This window comes from Pteropus medius, unplaced genomic scaffold (assembly GCF_902729225.1).
Source record: "Pteropus medius unplaced genomic scaffold, Ma_sr-lr_union100, whole genome shotgun sequence".
Taxonomy (NCBI): Eukaryota; Metazoa; Chordata; class Mammalia; order Chiroptera; family Pteropodidae; genus Pteropus; species Pteropus medius.
In genome coordinates this window covers 14,545,588-14,565,103 of record NW_024355205.1, presented here as the reverse complement: position 1 = coordinate 14,565,103, position 19,516 = coordinate 14,545,588, and the positions used below count along the sequence as shown (strand labels likewise).

Here is a 19,516-nt window from a genome sequence, read left to right as displayed (position 1 = left end):
TTTTTTTTTTAAATACTGAAGACACAAAAGGAAAGGAAAGTCATCCATATGCAGCCAGTTTTTTAATGCAAAGAAATGTCTGCCCCTCCTATTCTGCACCTACCAGGTGACCATATTATTATAGTCCTTCCCAGCCTTGCCTTGTACTTAAACAAATGCACCTCTGTAGAGACATTGACACATGGGCTCTGTTTTCAGACCATGAAAACAGAATGGTCTGCAGTTAACTTTTTTCCCTGGGTATCTGCCTTGAATAACTTCCCAAAGCAGTACATCTGTATGCATCATTCTTTTAAATGATGCCTCGTTCTTTTTAATGGCTGCATAGATTCCTAAAAGAGAAATTGCTAGGGCATAGGTATGTACCTTTTGCATATAAACTAGTAAATAACAGTAACAATAAGTAAACTTTCACAGTAGGCAATTTCATGCAAATTAAGATGCTATCAATCTTAAAATTGCTAAAAAACTAAGAAGTCATCTATAATTAGGATATGTTTTATGTAGCTAATTCTCTCCATTGTTTCTTCAGAATCATTCTTAACTTTTTATTCCTTGCAGTATCCCAGGAGCCTGACCTTCCCAGACTGTATCACCCAGCTTCCCTTGCTCTCTGCTTCTGTTTAGGTTCAGCTGATAGGAGGTGCTGGCAGGAAATCAAAGGAAGAAGGAGAAGGTCTTGGGTATCTGTACTCCTGCCGGGCCATGTTTCCATGTGGCTGCTTTTCTAAGGCCACAACTCTTGTCGGCTAGCTCCTTCCCTAGGATACAACTCTCACCAAGTTATGGTAACAGCTCCCTCCTTCTGCCCCTTCAGACCTGGAGGCTGGAACATTTTCTTGTAGCTACTAGTCCCTGACTGGCTCTCCCTTAACCCTGCCCTCACCTCTGTAGGTAATGCCTTCTTTAACTCTGGAGTGTGTCAGATGAAAGCTGATAAACTTATCTTCAAGGGCAGTGCATCAATTAGCATTAATTAAGTATACCAATTAGTTTTGGTTTCACAAACAATGACAACAGCAGCAATGATGAACGGTGGCTTAATAAGAAATATGTTTATTTCTCTCTCAAGGGAAGGACATTTAAAAGCAAGGCTGGTGGATTCATATGTCAGGAACCCAGGCTCTTGTTCCACCATCCTCAGTAAGTGGCTTCCATCTCGAGGTTCAGTATGGCTGCTGCAGCTGTACCCATCATGTTCACATTCCACATGCCCACATCCCAGGCAGCATGAAGGATGTACTCCCTCACTTTTAAGAAGACTCAGAAGTTAAAATTAAAGAATACTTGGAAGTTTATACCCCATCAACTAGAATTTAAAATGACTTCCCCTGTTGCAAGAGAGACTGGGAAATATATTTTAGCTCAACATAGCAGAAAATATCCTGATAATTATGAATCATAAGACTATTTTCTTTAAAAATATAGTAAAATCCTGAAGAAAGCTAGATACCTAAGCCATCTACTCATTCAAATTTCTATTAACTTAGAAAATAGTTTCATGGAATACTGCTGGGTGGTATGTTCCCTTTCTCAGCTCTCCGAAGGCTACTAGACGAGCACCCTTTCCATGAAGTTGTATTAAGCAGCAGTAGCAATAGCTCTTATGCACCCACATTTTAAGCAGAGTGAGTGGCATTTAGCCCCTTAGATTACCTAGTCACCATTGCTCCTCAGCTCTCTATTACAGGCCAATACCAGCCAGTTAAGAGTGGTTCTCTGACGCTGAATGTATCACATTTAGATCTGGCATGAATGTTGCAACTTGTCTTTATGTCATAATGGTGCGATCTCTTGGGGTAAGGGTCCAGGGAGAAGGAGGCACCGAATTATCGCCTTAACTCTGGTGCCTAATCACCTCCTCTTCTATTTAAGTAGTTCCCATGTCTTAATTCAACTTTTTTCCCCTTTAAAGGTAATTTTAAAAGCCATTTATTGATCTTATATTGTAAGCACATGGAAAATGCTCAATTCAATTCTAATTCTACATTTGTCAACCAACCTTTGATCAATGATTTCTGTCTCCACCAGCAGGGTCTTCCTGTCAACAAGTATTTTAATTTACTGAAGATTGATTTAACCAAGTGCATGATCTCATGTGAGTGAAGCAATAAATTTGAATTTTTGCAGCCTGCTCTTGCTCCTGAAAAGCCAAGCGAAACCATCTAAGGTAAATGAGAGACATATTCTGGCTCTCTCTGTTCTTAGGAGAAAAGATTGAAAAGGAGTCTGCCAATATCAAAGTAGCGGATCAGCTAGAAATTAGGGGCAGAAGCCCCAGTTATTGATAGAGATGTGTTTGCCTGGAGCATGCTTATATTTTGAGAAACAAGTGAGCTGGCAGGAAGGGGCAGGGCTTAACAAGGGACATAGATAAGAACCCCAACTCCAACATGTAAGCCATGAGTAACAGTATGTAATAGAGTATTTGTTATCCACAGAACATACCTGTAAATTCATTGATACTTCTCCCATTGAGAGGTGGGTGTCTATGTCCCCTTCCTTGAATCTGGGTCAGTCTTAGTGACTTGATTGTAACCGACAGAATGCATCAGAAATGGCACATAACTTCCAAGGCTCGTTAACAAAAGCTTTATGCCTAATTCTCTTGAGATACTCACCCCTGGATCCCTGAGCTGCCATATAAGATGACCAACTACTCAGGGGCTGCCACGTTGTAAGAAAACCCAGGCAATATGGAGAGTCTGCATGTTGCTGTTCTGGCTGACAGTCCCAACTGAGGTTCCAGTCAACAACTAGCATGTGACTCCTCCAGCCACAGAGTCGCCCTAGCTGAGGCCCTAAAGATAAGCCATCTTTATTTCCCTGTCAAAAATCCTTATGCACAGAATCTATGAGCATTATAAAATGGTTCTTTCATACCACCAAGTTTTGAATGGTTTGTTACGCAGCAGTAGTGACCAGAACACCAACCCTATTGAGTCACTGAAAATCTGATTGAACCACATACCCATAAACACATGTTTATCGGAGTTCTGCTGAAAGCTGGGTGATTGCCACCATTAGTAGAGAAGCTACATGGCATTATTCTATGAATATAAGCTGTAGAGTTAAACCTCTACTCTACCTCCTGAGCCTCTGTTCCATGATCTAGTAAATACAAGTAGTAATCCTTATCTTGCAGAATTCCTGTGTGGATTAGAGTTGATGTGTATAAACCACTCGGCACAGTGCCTAGCAAAGAACTCAAATCAATTTTTAAAAAGTTAAAAATAGTAATGCTATAATTTTCTGATTTTATAGTCCCTGTCATTTCACTTAGAGTGAAGCTTTATCCTCATGTAAGTGATCTTATCTTATAAAGGCAACTCACCAAATACAGCTAAGTTGGACAGACAAATCTATAAAAGTATTTGGGTTAAATAATAAATATAATTAGAAAATGAGAGCACCATGTAAAAATAAATACAGTTATTTAGTGCCTTTAGCTAAAAATCAGCATGTCCTTTAAAGCTGACTGCCGTGCATAAGATTGAATGAACTATAATCATCAAAATGACTGAGAATTAAAAAAGAAAATTAATTCCTAAAGGAAATCACTGTAGATCTCATTAGTTTAGGAAAAACCCACCTTAGGACTTTAATTAAAAATAATATTTATTCCAAATAAATGAGTGCTGGCAGGTTTCTGTAGAATCCATAATCTTGGTTATGCTAAATCTTTTCTTATATTAAGATAGACATCATTAATCTTATTTGAGATGCCCTCCAGTCTGACAGCCTTCACAGCACTGGGGCGATTTCTTACAGCAGCCTTTTTATCTTCACAAAAGAGATATAACTCATGCAGATACCTAATGTAAAAAGGTCTAGGCAATTAGAGACATCACTCTGAGATCTACACTGGCATTTTATCATGTTAGAAAGCATCTCTCATAATGAGTTTGTTCTCAAATGGCGGCCAATATCTCAACGCTACCATCAAATTAACAGTGGTTATTTTATTGTTGTATTTATTTCTAAGATTCTTTGTTCCAGAAAAGTGTCAAGTGTTTTATAGACACATATTTATAGAATATGACAAGATAAAAGAGAAATTTCAACAAATCAATGAAGAAAGTAGGACAAAGGAGAGAATGAGAGTAGAAAAAGTAGGAAGAAGTGACAAGGAACGAGGTTAATATCGAAAGTGCGTACTGTAAAGTTCTGCAAAGTTATACACTTTCTAGCCTGCCAGCTGATTGTTGGCTTACCTTCCAAGCCTTTTATAATGATTCATTTTGAGAATTTTGTTCTGTACCTAGTCTGATTATTTTTGTATACATTGCTAATAGATGCATGCAGTGAGTTGAATAGTGTACCCCAAAAATTCATGTCCACCTGGAACTTGTGAATATGACCTTATTTGAAAATAGGATCCTTGCAGATGTAATCAAGTTAAGATGAGATCTTACCGGTGTAGAATGCGCCCCAAATCCAGTGACTACTGTCCTTAAAAGAGAGGGTGATTTGGATTCAGAGACACACAGTGGGGAAGGCCATGTGATGACTGATGATGGAGACAGATAAGAATGGTAAAGGGACAAGCCAGGGAACATAAAGGATTGCCAGCCAGGAAGAGGCAGGAAAGAATTCTCTCCCAGAGCCTTGAGAGGGACCATGACAACTTGACTTCTAACCTCCAGAGTTGTAAGAGCATAAATTTCTGTAGTTTAAACCACTCAGTGTGTGGTACTGTTATAGCAACCTTAAGAAACTAATACAACACTTAAACATTTTTCCTAAGAACCTAGAGTACATGCCCAATATAAATAAAAAGGTTTGAAGGGGAAACAATGAAGTAAAAGAAATGAAACTCTAAAAATGTTGCCTAGTAAGCTTTTTGTTTAAAACCTATGGCTCTCCTATCCATGCTGGCTAGTGACCAAACAAGTAGCAAGTAAACAAGTGACAAATATCCAGAGAGAAAAAACAATTTTGGAAGCATCCAGTCACATATAGTTTAACATATTGTTTTTATAGGGATAAACAGGCTTTCAATATTTTATTACATACATTGTTAGAGTCTGATATTTCTAAAGCTAGATGGGGAGGACAGGCTTCAAAAAATAAAAAATTGGAGTGCGAGCATTTTAGAACACAGGCAAGATGATATTAGACCTACTTTAAGACTGAAAAGAATTAGACAGATATATATAATACCCAGAACCTGATAAACTTGTGCTAAGCTTCTGCAAACCAGATGAAAACATTAGTTTGTAATCTATCCTGCAAAAATAGAAGTACCGTCTCATGGCCCGGATAATTTAAGATACGGACAGCCAGTGATGAGGTGGTGACTGGTGTCCACTCACAAAGGCCTTCTGTTAGGAGTCAGGGCACTTCTCAACTCTCACAGCACAGGATTTGCCATCAACACAGTTTTGAGTTACATTCAGAAGCAATATGTGGAAATTACTGGGCTCAGGTATCCATGAAAACTCACACTCTCAGTAACTAGATCACAGACTCAAAGCTTGTGTGCCAGATCCAGCCCACGGGCCTGTTTTGTTTGGCCCACTCAGATATATTGTCTTTAATTAATTGCTAACTTTAAAATTTTGGAGATATATGAAATTCTATATCACCAGTAGGCATGACTTACTGCAGGGCAGTCATCTGGAACAGAATAGCAGTTGCCCCTCTGCTAGAGTCAAGTCTCCGGTGATCCACTGTGCCCACCCCTCCAAGGGGCCCTCTGCCGTACATAACCTTGGCCATCCGTACATACAGCAGGTTCTCGGGCCAGGCTCCTGGGGTTCCACTCCTGCATGTGCCACCCTGAGTAAACGGTTTCTCTTCTCTGACCCTTAGCTGCCTCTCCTATAAAATGAGCATAATAATAGTATCTATCTCATTAGATTATTTGGGGGAACTAGGAAGTTAAAACATATAAAACACTTAGAGCAGTGGCTGGCATCCAGTGGAAATGCAATAAATGTTTTTTAGTTTGTTTATTTTATCAATTCTTATTATCAACCTATCCCACTTCTCTCATCTTTATTACTTGTGTGGCCCTTATTGGTGGTTGTGTTCTTGACTCCAGCTCTAAGTAAAGCCCCACCCTCAGTGGGAGCTAGAGGAGACAACTGGTCTCCTGTGTGCAGTGGGGAAACGGGGGTTATACCCAGTATATTGATTAAAGAGCCCAGATTCTACAGCCAGACAGCCTGGCTTCCAGTCTTAACTCTTCTATTTCCTAGCAATATATCCTTAGACAAAATACTTAACTCTCTAAAGCCTGTGTTTACTTCTGTAAAATAGTAATGGAACTGTTGTGAATCAATGTGCCTAGCACATAGTGCGTTTTAGCTTGTGTTATTAAGAACACTCAGCAGATCACAGCATTCTCCTGCCAAGCAGCAACCCCAGACCTGGGCTGTCTCAGTTTCTCCCAACAGGCTGCCAGTGCCATTCAGGACTATTAGTCTCGCTGGAGACTGTATCCCTAGGGAGTTTCTAGGGCTGAGGGAGAAAAGAATTCAAAGGAAACTAGGAATAGCTTGGAGCCACTCATTATGAACTCTGTTACCCCAAAATATGTGCCCCAGATAGTATTAAAATTTGCATGCCCTTGAAATTAAAAACAACTCTTCTAAGATGGAAGCAGATTTTCCCTACCATTTCAAAAAGTAAAAGCATCTAAGCATATGACAAAGGGATGAAGGCATTTTAAGTTCTTAATGTTTTCCAAATAATTTTCTCACTCCCTGGACAGACTTCTCAAATGATTGCCTTCGCAGTGGGACATCCACCCCCAGCTTGAATTCTCTCCAAATATTATCAAAGATTTAAAAATAACTTTTAAATTAATGCTTTAGATAGTCACATTAAACAGTTCCTGAGACAGATGACCTCAACAGTATTTCTTAAAGAATGCTTTCTACTATTCAACTTGTTTGAGACTCTATGATTCTAAAACTTTTCATTTTTTTAAAGAAGCAACAAAGTGTTTCTTCTATACACAAAAGAAGTATAGACAGGGACAAACATCAAAGTGTTGACAATAGGAAAATTCTCCTCATAAAATTGTCTACAGAAAAAGTATTCCAAATCTCACTGACAATAAAGATTTAAAAATAACCGAATGTTAAATTGATTTTAAAAACTAATCAAGACATACACAAGTATGGTCACAGCAGCTTTAATCTTAAAAGCCAAAAAAAAAGGAAAAATCAAAAAATCTATCAACAGTAGATCAATAAATTACTTGTGGTAAATTATTACAATAAAATACTACACAGAAATGAAAAGGAATAAACTGCTACATGCAACAGTATGAATGAATTTTACAGATATAATATTAAGCAAAAGAAGCAAATCTCAGAATACCTGTCACTTTTGAGAGAGATCGACTGGAAGGAAGCCTGAGGGAATATTTCTGGGGTATTTTGGAAATGCTTTATATCTTCATCTGGGCGGTGTTGACATAAATTATTGTATGTAAAAAATGTATTGAGCCGTACACTTAAGATTAGTGGACTTTGCCTTGTTTATCTACATTATACCTCAGTTTAAAAATAAACAAAAAACTAGTCAGGCTTTAGCTGTGGATTTCCATCAACTGCACATGGCTCTACTCAAACTGTGGAAAGTGAATTTTATCGCTAAAAAAACATTAATATAACCTATTTGTATTTTACATTTTCATTCAAATTCTTTGTCTTTGGAATAATAGCCTTTGTTTTATTCATTAAAGAACATTTCTGTTGTTTGATTTTCAAGAAAGTTCAAAAACTTCTTCAAAAAACTAAACAATCTATTTCAAAGTTTGAGCAGTCCTGATAGCTTCATGTTTATGTAATTCCATACCATCAAGTTGTTTTCGTTATAAGAACAAACTATGGGTGTCATGAGACCAAAAAGAATGGTATTGTAATGGTCAGATCTGGATCAGAACCACTGTCACATCGGTTGGCAAATCACTCCACCTCCCTCAATCTCTGTGTTATCATCTGCAAAACAGAGATGATGCCTCCCTCATAGGGTTATTGAGAGAATTAATTGGGATAAAGTTTGCAAAACTCCTGACAGACACTTTTTAAATGAAACTATTACTAAATGAAAGTGAACACTTATCTAAGTCTTAATTTTAAAAAGATTATGACACATGCTCCAAAGTATCCAAGCCTCAAAGATTTACATCTAAGAAATGTGGGAAAGGCCAAAATTTTGCCCATATTTCTTAACAATAATATAATCTTTGGCTCAGCCCTGACCCTGCAATGGGTCCTCACTTCCTCCCCAGCTTTTTCTAGCATCTCCATCCTCTCTGGCCTCCCATCAGTGGAACAGAATCTTCCTCTGCTTCTCTCCTACCAACGCCCTCTCTGCCACCCCAGTGTTTGAACTCCATCTCAGGAACTAAAGCCTCAGCTTCTGCCCCCAAGAGGCTCCCCGAAGTATCTTTCCACAATGGCAGATCTCTTTTTACCAATACTCCAGACGGTGACATTTTCTGGTATTTTTCCAAATAAAATATGACTCAATTACAATTTGTGCAAAATAAACTCCCAGCCATGAATATACACATCCACAGAGAAAATGATCTGTAAAAGTCACCACAACTGAAAAAGTCTGCTGCTTGTTCATAGTATGGTGTGAACAAAACTCCTGGCTCTCACCTCAGTGACAGGCACCAAAAAGGAGAATATAACATTGGAAAATTCCCTCTGCGAACTCAAATTTCCTTTGAATTTTTACGTCACTGGAGGAAATACATGTGTTTCTCAAGGGAGAGGGGTGCTGTTGGCCTTTAAGACAAGACGATTCATCTTTGTGCCAGACTGTGCCCCACATTGTGAGATGTTTGGCATCCTTGGCTCCAACCATGAAGGAGATAAAGATGCCTTCAAGGATATAGCACGGTTGACCACCAACTACACCTTGACATTGTCTCCCGTGGAATGGGAACCCAGAATATAAAGTTTAGTTGCAGGAAAATAAAATTATATTTTTTCGCACATGAGTTTGTGGATGAAGCTTGGTACTCATATATTCTTGTCTAGTGGAACGAATCCAGCTTGGGAGCGGGGCTGCCACAGACAAGTGTGTAACACATAAGAGGGCACCAGTCGTATCATACACATTGCTGATTTGTGATTTTATTAAACAATTTTTACCATTAATGCAAGTATCTTGAAAAAGGCACCTGTTCCTAATTTGAACAAAGATGCCATATGGACTAAAGGTGGCCCTGACAGGAATTTTGAAGACCTTGAGACCTATGTTCTTATCAGATGAGTTACTTAATCACTATGCACCATTTCTTCATCTTTCATAATGGTAGAATGCAATCTTGTCAGAAGACTGGTAAGACAGCTGGCTGAAAAGATAAACACTAAAAACAAAGTGAGTTATGTCTTTTAGAGAAAATGGATTCATGATACAACTAAACTTTTAAAAATCTGGGAAAAAAGATCATGGAGTTAGGACAGGGGTCCCCAAACTAAGTGCCTCAGTAATATTTTCACTATACCACTAGGGCCAAAGAAATACTGAATAGTTCTGTTTATTATGTAGTAAGGTCCAGACAATTTAAGTATTTATGTTCTAAGAACTCAGTAGCCTTGTAAAAAATAATGCACATAAAAGAGAAAATAATTTTTATATCATTCTTAAATAATCACACTAATAGATGCGTGCAAGTCTAGCGCAGCTCAACTTCTCGAACTTAAGAAACAGATTGAACTCTGCCACCAGTGTTTTCTGTTCCCCACAGATTTTCACAAGGTACTTCCTTTTCATCATAGCAACAACCTAGCTTCCCAAAGATATCACATCATCTAAAGGAACGTAGCACAATCTAATATTGAAATACGTGAACTCTTTCAAGCTAGTAGTTTGCTCAATGTCTAGCATGTCGAGTCTCTCTGTTTCCCTCAAAAATTTTAAATGTCCCATGGTGCCTCCTGTGAATTTGCTGACATCTCACTTCCAGACCACTTTCGTTCACAGTTTAAGATAAAGGGATTAAGACAATGAAGCCATAGACACATTGAAATTAACTGCAGTAAAAGTGTTTATAATGGCCTAACGCTTATGGCTCTGCAGAACTATAATTAAATTTGAAAGTCCAGCATTCAAGAGCCTGTTTATTTCTTCTTGGGCTTTTGAGATAATGTCTTCAAAAGCATTTAGAAAAGTCTGATGTGCTGTAACAAGGGTAATTGCAGAGTTGGCTGGTGAAGGAGTTGTCCACTAGAATGTAAGTTCCAAGAGATCAGAGAGTTTTGTATCCCCAATGCCTAGAATACTGCTTGGGATATACTAAGGCCTTAATAAATATTTAATGAATTAATGGATGAAAGAAAAGAGGACTCGCTGATGTTTTGAACTCTTTGGTGTTTTTAATAGAGTTGTAGGATTGGCTTGGGGTTCGTGCTTTTATCTGTTCTTTCAACTTGGTCAGTGACCTCCCAAATTAATCATAAGTTGTATGGTTATAGATTATATATGTAAAAGTGCCTGGTACATAGAGGTGCTCAGAAAAAGATTAACTTAATTTTTTATAAGGAGGCAAAATAGGGTAGCAGAAAAAATATAAACTTTGGAGTAGGACTAATCTGGATTTGAATTAACTTTTGAATTTGAATAGACAATTACCAAATTTCTCTGCATCTCACTTTTTTCATATGTAATATGGGGATAAACATATAAATGTTCGTTTTGTTTTTTACCAATATCTCAGTGTCTAGATCAGTGCCTGACACAGGTTAGGCACTTAATATTTGTAAAATTGAATTGATTTGAGTATATTCCCACTGAATTTTATACTTTTTAGTTTGGACCCATTAGTTAGTTTGTCAACATGATTTTTAAGAAACGATTACCCACTTTCATCCTACATCTTTAATTGCGACCCATTATCCACATTCCATGCAACCAGCCCCTACCAGGGAAAACTTCAGGCCCCCAGGCCAATTCAATTACTAGCCATGTGAACCTTGGCATTTACTTAGCCTCTCTGTGTCTTGGTTGCAATATCTGTAAGTGGGGCTAAAAACCATCTCTACTCTGTAAAAATCTTGTGAGGATTCAATGAGTTAATGCACATGCAGTGCCTACAACAGTGCCTGGCACACATTCAATAAATATTAGCTATTGTCATTCGATTTACAGACAAATCCAGGACTCTCTCCCCTTTAGTCCTGCTCTGCATCTCTGTTTCCCCCTACTCGAGTATTGATCTTCTCCTGCCATTTCTTTTATCTCCACTTCTTACTCAATCCGAAATGGATGAGGTCTTTCAGATTCAACACTCCTCTTCCCTCCACTTTTTTTTAAAAAACATTTGCCATTAGGACCAAACTGCTTTTAGAAGCTCCACGTAACTTCTTGACTAATCTGTGCCACTAAAATTTTCATGTTTTAACAATGTGATTCTAAGAAGAATCCCCATGGGAACAAGAGAGAAGAACATTTTCTCACAAGTTGCTTTATTTGACCTTAATCCAGAACTATTTTAATATTGTCACTTATCACCAATAACTTACCCCATTTTATTTTAGTTTGTCAAATGTGACCTCCTTAACATCTTGAGTTGTACTATTTTAAAGAGAGAATAATTTCAGGTCCTCTAAAACAATTTTTTTTTTTGCCTTAAAACTAATTTAGAAATTTTCTAATATACCTGTGCTCCCTGAACTTCATTCTGAGGCCAGAAGGGAAGAAAATATCCTCTTCCTTGGAAGGGCTGTAGTATCTTGGCTTGGGCTATGAAGTCTGCCCTACCTCATGCCACCAATCTTAGGGAAAGGAGGCTGCCAGAGAACTTGGCTAAAGGTAGGGAGGTAAAAGATCCAAAGGATTAAATTTCCAGCTCCCAAAATAGCCCCTAAGTACTCTTAGCGCCACCAAATCAGGCCCTGCACGCTTCTTCACACTGGCAAAGTGCCAACTCTCTGGCTCCATCCCAGGAGGCCCGGTGGATCCATGGATGGTCCTCTATCTCTAGAGAAAAGCACCCTACAGAGGCTGGGGAGACCAGTGAATTAAAGGTGGATATGCAAGGTGCATTTTCTCTCTTCTTACAGTCTTATCATTCTTTCTTTTATGTCCTCTCTTCTATCTTCTCCTCCACCTGTCTCTAGGTTCCTGAGAGGCCTCAGGACAGTGTTTTCCAAAACTCAATAAATGAGTAACAGTGTCATGATATCGTTCCCCCATGTCCAAATCTCACTTGTACTGTTTCTTTAAATTAGCTTACTTTTTCATTCAAAATTTTAAAGATTGGCTATTAACGTATAGCATTGCTTTAAATTTAAAACCAGTTACATTTGACATACACAGAAGACTCACATATAAATATAATTAAAACAGAAATGTATAGTAATGAAATTGTAGTTGGATAGGGCTGCTTGCTGCAAGCCTTGTGTCTGAGTCCTGCTCTGTTAGGTAAATGAATACTGGAGAAGTGTTAAAGACATACAGGTGTCAATGTTGGAACTGATCCTTGAATTAGAGACTAGAAAGAGGACTGAAGAGAGAGCAACTTTTTGACCTAATTTTAAGTACCATGTGTATATATAACTTAAGCATTTCTTACTTTGGGATATACTGCTTTGAGTTTTAGACCCACAAAAGGAAAGTAAGTTTTTTGAAATGATAGACTCCCTCCATCCAGTTTCCTTCAAGCAATGTACACTATTTACTAACTATACTAAAAAATTCTTTGCACATTTTTTTTGGGGGGGGGACCAACTACCACAGGGTATTTCAGATATAGGACTCGTTCCTGTGAATGGAAAATGTGGCCAGTGAATGGGTCTGGATACTATCTAATTTAAATCTTGACCTATCCCCATATTCCTGAAAAGAGACCAAGAGCAATTTGCCCAAGGTCATACATAAGATTGTATGATTTTTTTTGTTCCTGAAGACCAGTGAACAAGCTATCTTGTCCCTCAAGAGGCTCCAGAAGGTTTGGCAAGAGGCCCTCTGGCCTCTCCTGTGTTGAAAGCGGTTGCCATGGCTGCGGCACATTATTCCCCCTCCCGTCTCGTTTGGTGACGTAAGGGAACCAGCATCCAATAGGAAAGCAGGTCCGCGTCCCGCTCCGCCTTTCCCCGTGGGCCCCGCCTTCGTGGCCAAAAGAGAAGCGTCGTCTGGGGGCCAGAGGCAGGCTCCGGTCGCGGCCGCGGCGAGTTACATCGTCTTCCAATCTGTCCGCGCCCGCCGCCGCCCGAGACAGAGCCAGGATGTTCAGGATGCTGAGCAGCAGTTTTGAGGATGATCCCTTCTTCTCGTGAGTGTTGGGGGCCGGGAACCCGCGGTCGCGCGGAGATTCAGGCATCTTGAGGGGAGCTATTTTGAAGGGAAAGCGAGTTTTAGAGGACGAGAGGGAATTTGGGGGACTCCAGGAGGCGGTTTGAGGGAGAGGACTTGGGGACGTGTGAAGGAAGGAAGAGGAGGACTTGGATGTGTATGAGGGAAGGGAGAGGAGGATTTAGGGGCGTAGAGTGGAACAGGAAGGTTTGAGGGGACGTGCGGTGAAGTTAGAAGGATTTGGGGGGCGTGGGAAAGGGACTTGGTGACTCGAGGTGGGGGCAGGTGGGGGGGAAGGATTTGGGGGCGTGAGGTGCGGAGAGGTCCGAGCACGCACACCCGGGGTACGAGCTGCTCTCAAGTTGGCGGATTTCGGGTGACCCCCTTTGCTTCCCGCCTTCTGAACGACGCCCTCGCAGTTGCAGGGGCTTGTCGGGTGACAGTAACTGCTGTCTCGGTAACTGCCATCTTGGTGGAACTTCTGGCGTGCATTATGCTCACAGGACCCTTTTCACCCTGTTTTTAATTTCAGATGAGGGGCAAGGAGAATCTTATAGATGACGAGTCTTCGAAAAGTGAAACGGTTTTAAAACAGCTTTTTTCACAAGTGTTCATGAGAGCATAACAAAGTTGGAGGGTTGTGATGCTCTCACCTCCAAGGGCTTGGAAGTTGCCATGTGCACTATTTGTTTTCTTTGCTTGCTTTGTTACAAAGCTAGCCTTGTTTGGGAAGGGACTGCACTGTCAGAAGTACAAATAGGGCAAGGAAACGGAGAGGGTGCATTTAGCACCTCGGGTAAACCAGTGCCAGCGCTGTGAATGGTTCCAAGTGAAATAGTGATGCCTTAGGAAGAAGACATCCAGAAATTCTTTCATTATGATCTAGTTTCCTGTGTTTAAAAAAATTCTTCCCTTGGCGAATATATAAAAGTAATAATCTAGTTGGATCGTTAAGACTGGAAGATTTGTGATACCTTTTTGCCTTAGTGTCCTAATCGCTTAAATTCTCTCTGCAACTTAGGGACTTTTTTTTTTTAAGTTAAAATGTTAAGTTTACTACATAGATTTTTGTTGTTGTTGTTTTTAAAGGGAAATACTATATTGATTTAATGTCTATACTATTTTAAAACCAAATAACATAAAAGTAATAATTGAAAGGATAACACTAGAATCGGTGAAATGATTAATGTAGACTTATAATTAAGGTATATATGAACTCAAGCAAATTGATTATCCTGGGTAGTTCACTTGTTTAGGAGCTGTTGGAACATTTACAATCAGTGTTATTTTAATGAATTTCAAATTTTGTATTATGACTTGTTCTTTTAAAAGCCTCTGAGAGTAGTGACTAAATATATCCATAGATTAGTTGAGCTGTTGAAGTGGTTCTTATGTAATTGTGACATCAGTACAGTGGGTTAAGAAGATTATGACAGACAACTTTTGGGTTCTATTATATCCTTGATTATATCAAAAAGAGCAATGAGCTTAACTAAACTGTAAATGTATGATTAGTACATTCTTCAAAATGTCTAGCAAAAGTGTATTTTAAACTCTTGGGTGACTTCTGACCAAAGGCAATGAGTCCAAGAGTCAGGGTTAGAAATAGTAACAGACCACAAATAGTAGCATACATCTAAGAACACTTCCCCTGTGCTTAGAGTGGAAAGGACCATCAGTTACATGTCCGTAGATCTTTCAGTCATCACTCTCTGTAACCTTCTTTAAATGTAAGAAGCTACATCATAAAAATTTAGGATCAAATTATTGTAATTAACTTTATAAAACTGATTCATGCTTATAATTTCTTTGCTCCACAATTAACTGTGTAGAGAGTAAACATAATTTGATGAGGTTAAGGAGAAAAAGAATGTGAGTCTATATTTATTTCAAGTAATTGTCGTTTGACCCACTCCTTTTACCCCAACACCAAACAAAATGACTATCTCTTACTTAATATAAGTCAAACCTGAAGAATTCATAAAGGCAACCGAATTCTTACTCAATCTTCCACTGACCGTAAGGAGCACAGAAAGGTTCCATGCCCACCATCTTTTATATAAATATCATCCCTATTGCTAACATTGGGTTTCCTAGTGACTAGTTTAATGTTTGACATGTAGAAAGTATTCAATAAATATTGTGTAATGATAATCTGATGTCCTTTATTCTCTTGTAATTAATCTGGTATTTATTGCTGAAAGTAATTATTTGATTTCAATAGATGCCGTTGTTGATATTGGCACTTTCTAATTTAAACACTACCATTTTCTAAATAATCCATTAGTTCAGAATCAAGAATATCAATATAAGCATACTTTATCAATTTATTTCAGATGTGGGCAGACACAAATATACTTCTTGGATATAAAATTAGAATTATTAAATGATTTGAGACTGGTTAAGTACTTTGGTCAAATTGTCAAATGCTTAAAAGCTTTGAGTAAAAAAACAAATTTTTAATCTATAGTTTTGAATTCAAATATATTCATTTTCAACATTTACCTTCCCATAACAGTACATGTTAACTTTTTCATCAGATAATTAAAGGAAAACTTTAAAAGTGATATTTTAAAGTTCGTTGTTTTATTATATATTTGGAACTTTTTTAATATTGGTATCTTACTATGTTTCAGAGCTGAAGTTATTTCAGTGAAAATTGCCTTACAGTATACCTTTATATATACTTTCTTAAATAAATAGTACTTGTAATTTGGTTAAAAACACAAAGGCTAAAAACTGGTACTTCCTGGCATGCAGTTTTCTCTCAAGAATACTACTTTCCCCTCTCATTTGTATTTGCTCAAAAAGAAATAGAAATATGTATGTATGGGCAGGAAAATTAATTTGAGGTTAAAATGGGTGACTTTGGGTATCTATCCTATACCTTATAAGAATTGATCATTTAGCATAAAAAAATTACATATATCTAGTACAATCTAGAAATTTCTACTTTGTACAGAAACATGAACTTTGAATCTTCTGAGCTACAGAAATGAAATTCTGATCATGCAAGTCTATAAAAAATAGCTATGTTACCACTTATCAGCTGTGAGACATTAAAGGCTCAGTAACAAGTTGGCCATTCTGTAAGCCTTATTTTTAATCATTAATTATTAGCATTTCCTTAAACCACCCAACTCTTTTTATGGGCACCATATGTGTGATGAGCAGTCTTTGGTCAAAGAACTGCATATATTCACAGGAAGTTGCTTTTTCCATCTCTTTGCTCTCCACAGAAGCTAACACATATCTATAATCTCTTTTTAAAATTTTTTATTTTGCATATTTTGCATTTTGGGGGTAGCTGGAGGACACTGCTTTGACATATTCACTGACTGAGTTGTAAGTGAATGTATTCCAGGTACAAGACAGGCATTGACTGATATTTCCTTGATTGAGAATATTATGGTAGCAGGAAATAAAACAATTACTAGATAAGTTTTTGTGACAATGTTCAAAGTTACTTACATATTTGTTTTCAGATATATAGTCTGAGATGGGGTCTTCATCAAGATGACATAGTTTGGTGCTAATTAGTACTCTAATTCTGATTAATAAAAGTAGCTTGAGAGCACTCAGCTAAAATTTAAAGTTTTGATTTTGGGGATCCCATTTTATGTTAAGACCCCTATCAGCTACTGTGATTTTTAGCACCTAAAAATTTCTGTTCTCGGAAATATTTTAATATAGATATTTCTTATAAATGAACTTTGCATATTTTAAGATATCGCATTTGATAGAATGAAACACTATGAGCCTTGAACTGAAAGAATTTCTAAGGTAGACTGTTGATTTGGGACATTTTGGGTACATTAAGTACAAATCATTGAATTATGAGCTAAGGAGCACAACACGTTTATGACATTGCTGGATCAAGGAATGCTATTTGGCAGGATCTAATCATATAATGCTTAGTTCTATCAATAAACATTATAAATATCCACACAGAAGTAGGGAGTGGGGGCTATTCCTGTAACACTCTTATTATCAAAGGTTTATGCCACACCACCATTTTAAACTGTGCTGCTACACAGTGGGAAAATAGAATTGCCTTTGGAAATGTAATTCATCCTTCAGGTTTTTCTTAGATTTCCACTATATGCCCTGTCCTATGGACTGTATTATAGATTTGTAGAAATTATGGCCCATGCCCTCAAGATTCTCTTATGAACGTTGGTTCTATACATTATTTCTAGTGTCAAAACTTAGATCACCTGATGTATTTCATTTATGGACCCATGCACCCTATTGAAACTAGAGATCATTTCTTTATGAACAAGAGAGTCATTATAATTTTCTGGCTAAGCTTTTGCTACTGCTATGTATAATGGAAGGAAGGAATTTCCCTTGATGAATGGGACTGCAATGTCAATTTTCTGAGACTCTTCTGTAATAAATAGTGTAATAGTTTTTACTTAGAAGCATAAATACCTATATTCTTGTAAAGGCCAAGTAAAATTGTAACCTGCCCCCCCCATATGTATGTATGTGTGTATGTGTATATATATTTATTTATATTTATATTTGAGTCTCAAAAACAGGAACTTATTCTAAAGTGAAACTTCACCAGCTGTTAAAAAAAAAAAAAAACTTTTGTTGAAATTATACCCAAGAGATCCAGAATCATTCTAAGACTTAAGAAAATTTTATGAGGGGAAGAGCAGCAATTTACTTTTCCTAGCTTGTGATAGATTCATAATATGAAGTAAAAAAAGTACACTTGGTACCAAATGTCATTATGTTTGCTTGTGGTTTGTATTCGTTAACCTGAAAGAGGTAGTATGGCTATTATAATAGTAAAGTTTTATGATTTAAACCTTTCCTGATTTGAATGAAAATGTATCCTCATAGAAAAACCTGAAAACTATAGAAAGTTGAGTAAAAGAAATCACGCAACCCAAGATTTTTGCTCTATCTTTATTTTGATGTATTTTTTTCTATTTTCTATATATGAATTTCTTTTTCCAAAATTGGAACCAAACTCTAGAGTTATAAATGTACTGTTTTTCCTTACCATATACCATAAGTATTTTCATAGTCTTTAGATTTACTCTGAAGCATCAATTTAGTGTCTGCAAAATATTGCATCCTGTGGACATACAAAGAATATATTTTACATAAATCTTTCACCACATTTCAAATTATTACTTTAGACTAATTTATGTATACAAAATCCCCAGTTCATAGGGTATAAACTTTATAAAGCCTCATCATATTTTCTTTCAATTTATTTTTTTATAAGAATGAAACTTTAATTTTCAAAAGAGAACAATATACATGGATAGAAATATATAAGACTATTAATTTCCTACCTGAGAAAACAAACTCTTATATTAGGTTAATTTTTAAAAATATTAAAACAACTGTTTACTACCACAAGAGATTTTTGGCTTTGATTATAAAGAATTTGGGGTTAGTCAAGAGAAATCTTAGTCTTATCTACAAGCAGTTGCTGTTCTGGGTAGACATCAGTTGAACTCACTTCAAGGTCCAGACAGACTTCTTCCTGAATGGTTCAGACAGGTGCAAAAGCCAGACTGAGCCCATTTTTGTCTTAATGCTTTTTCCAACAGGCAGCCTTTTGTTCACGTCACTCAAAAAATAAAGATTTTTTTATACGTATAGACTATCTATTCCTATTTAAATAAAAAGAAACCTGGGCAACATTTTAAATGAACTACATGTAGTTGCTGAATTTTTAGCCCAATTGTAATGCAAGTAGAAGAATAAATCTCAATAAATTTTATGTTTCTATAGGAAAATGACATTTAATACTCATTTATCCATAATACAAAATCTGGTATTCTCTGAAGTATCTTTCTTCATTGTAGTTGAATCTCATCCACATATCTAAAGTGAAGGTTAACTGGTTTTCTTATATAACTGCATATTAATAAGAACGGACATTTTAATCTCCCTCCTTGTACCCATATTCTAAGCTCTAAATATTCAGTGAGTATAGCGCTCTAAACAAAAGGCCTCTTTTGAATCATACATTTTAAAACACCAGGTGGTATGAAATCCTTTAACTTCCATAGTCCTATTTCTTTTTTTATTCTTTGAAGATATTTTTACTATGAAATGTTTCAAACATATACTACAAAAATATAACATAAAAATACTGTGTACCGAATACCTAGAATTTCAAAATTTACACCTGCTATATCCATGTCTATTGCTACTGCCGTCTCCAAAGTGTTTTTCTTGTCATCTCATTTCTGCGTATTTCCAAATAAATCTCTGAAAA

General features: G+C 37.2%; 1 protein-coding gene across 2 annotated transcripts in view; it reads left to right on the top strand.

Moving 5' to 3' along the window:
* The first annotated feature begins 1,454 nt into the window (after positions 1-1,454).
* Positions 1,455-19,516, top strand: part of MLF1 (myeloid leukemia factor 1) — a 43,928-nt gene continuing 25,866 nt past the window's right edge. Inside the window, exon 1 of one of the 2 annotated variants that reach the window (XM_039857723.1) lies at positions 1,455-2,170. Coding sequence is in view for 1 of the 2 variants with exons in the window: in XM_039857722.1 (XP_039713656.1) it covers positions 13,200-13,246 (47 nt within the window). In the remaining variant the exon portion in view is untranslated. Of the gene's footprint in view, positions 2,171-13,073; positions 13,247-19,516 lie in introns of those variants that run through there. The other variant, XM_039857722.1, reaches the window with a different exon arrangement.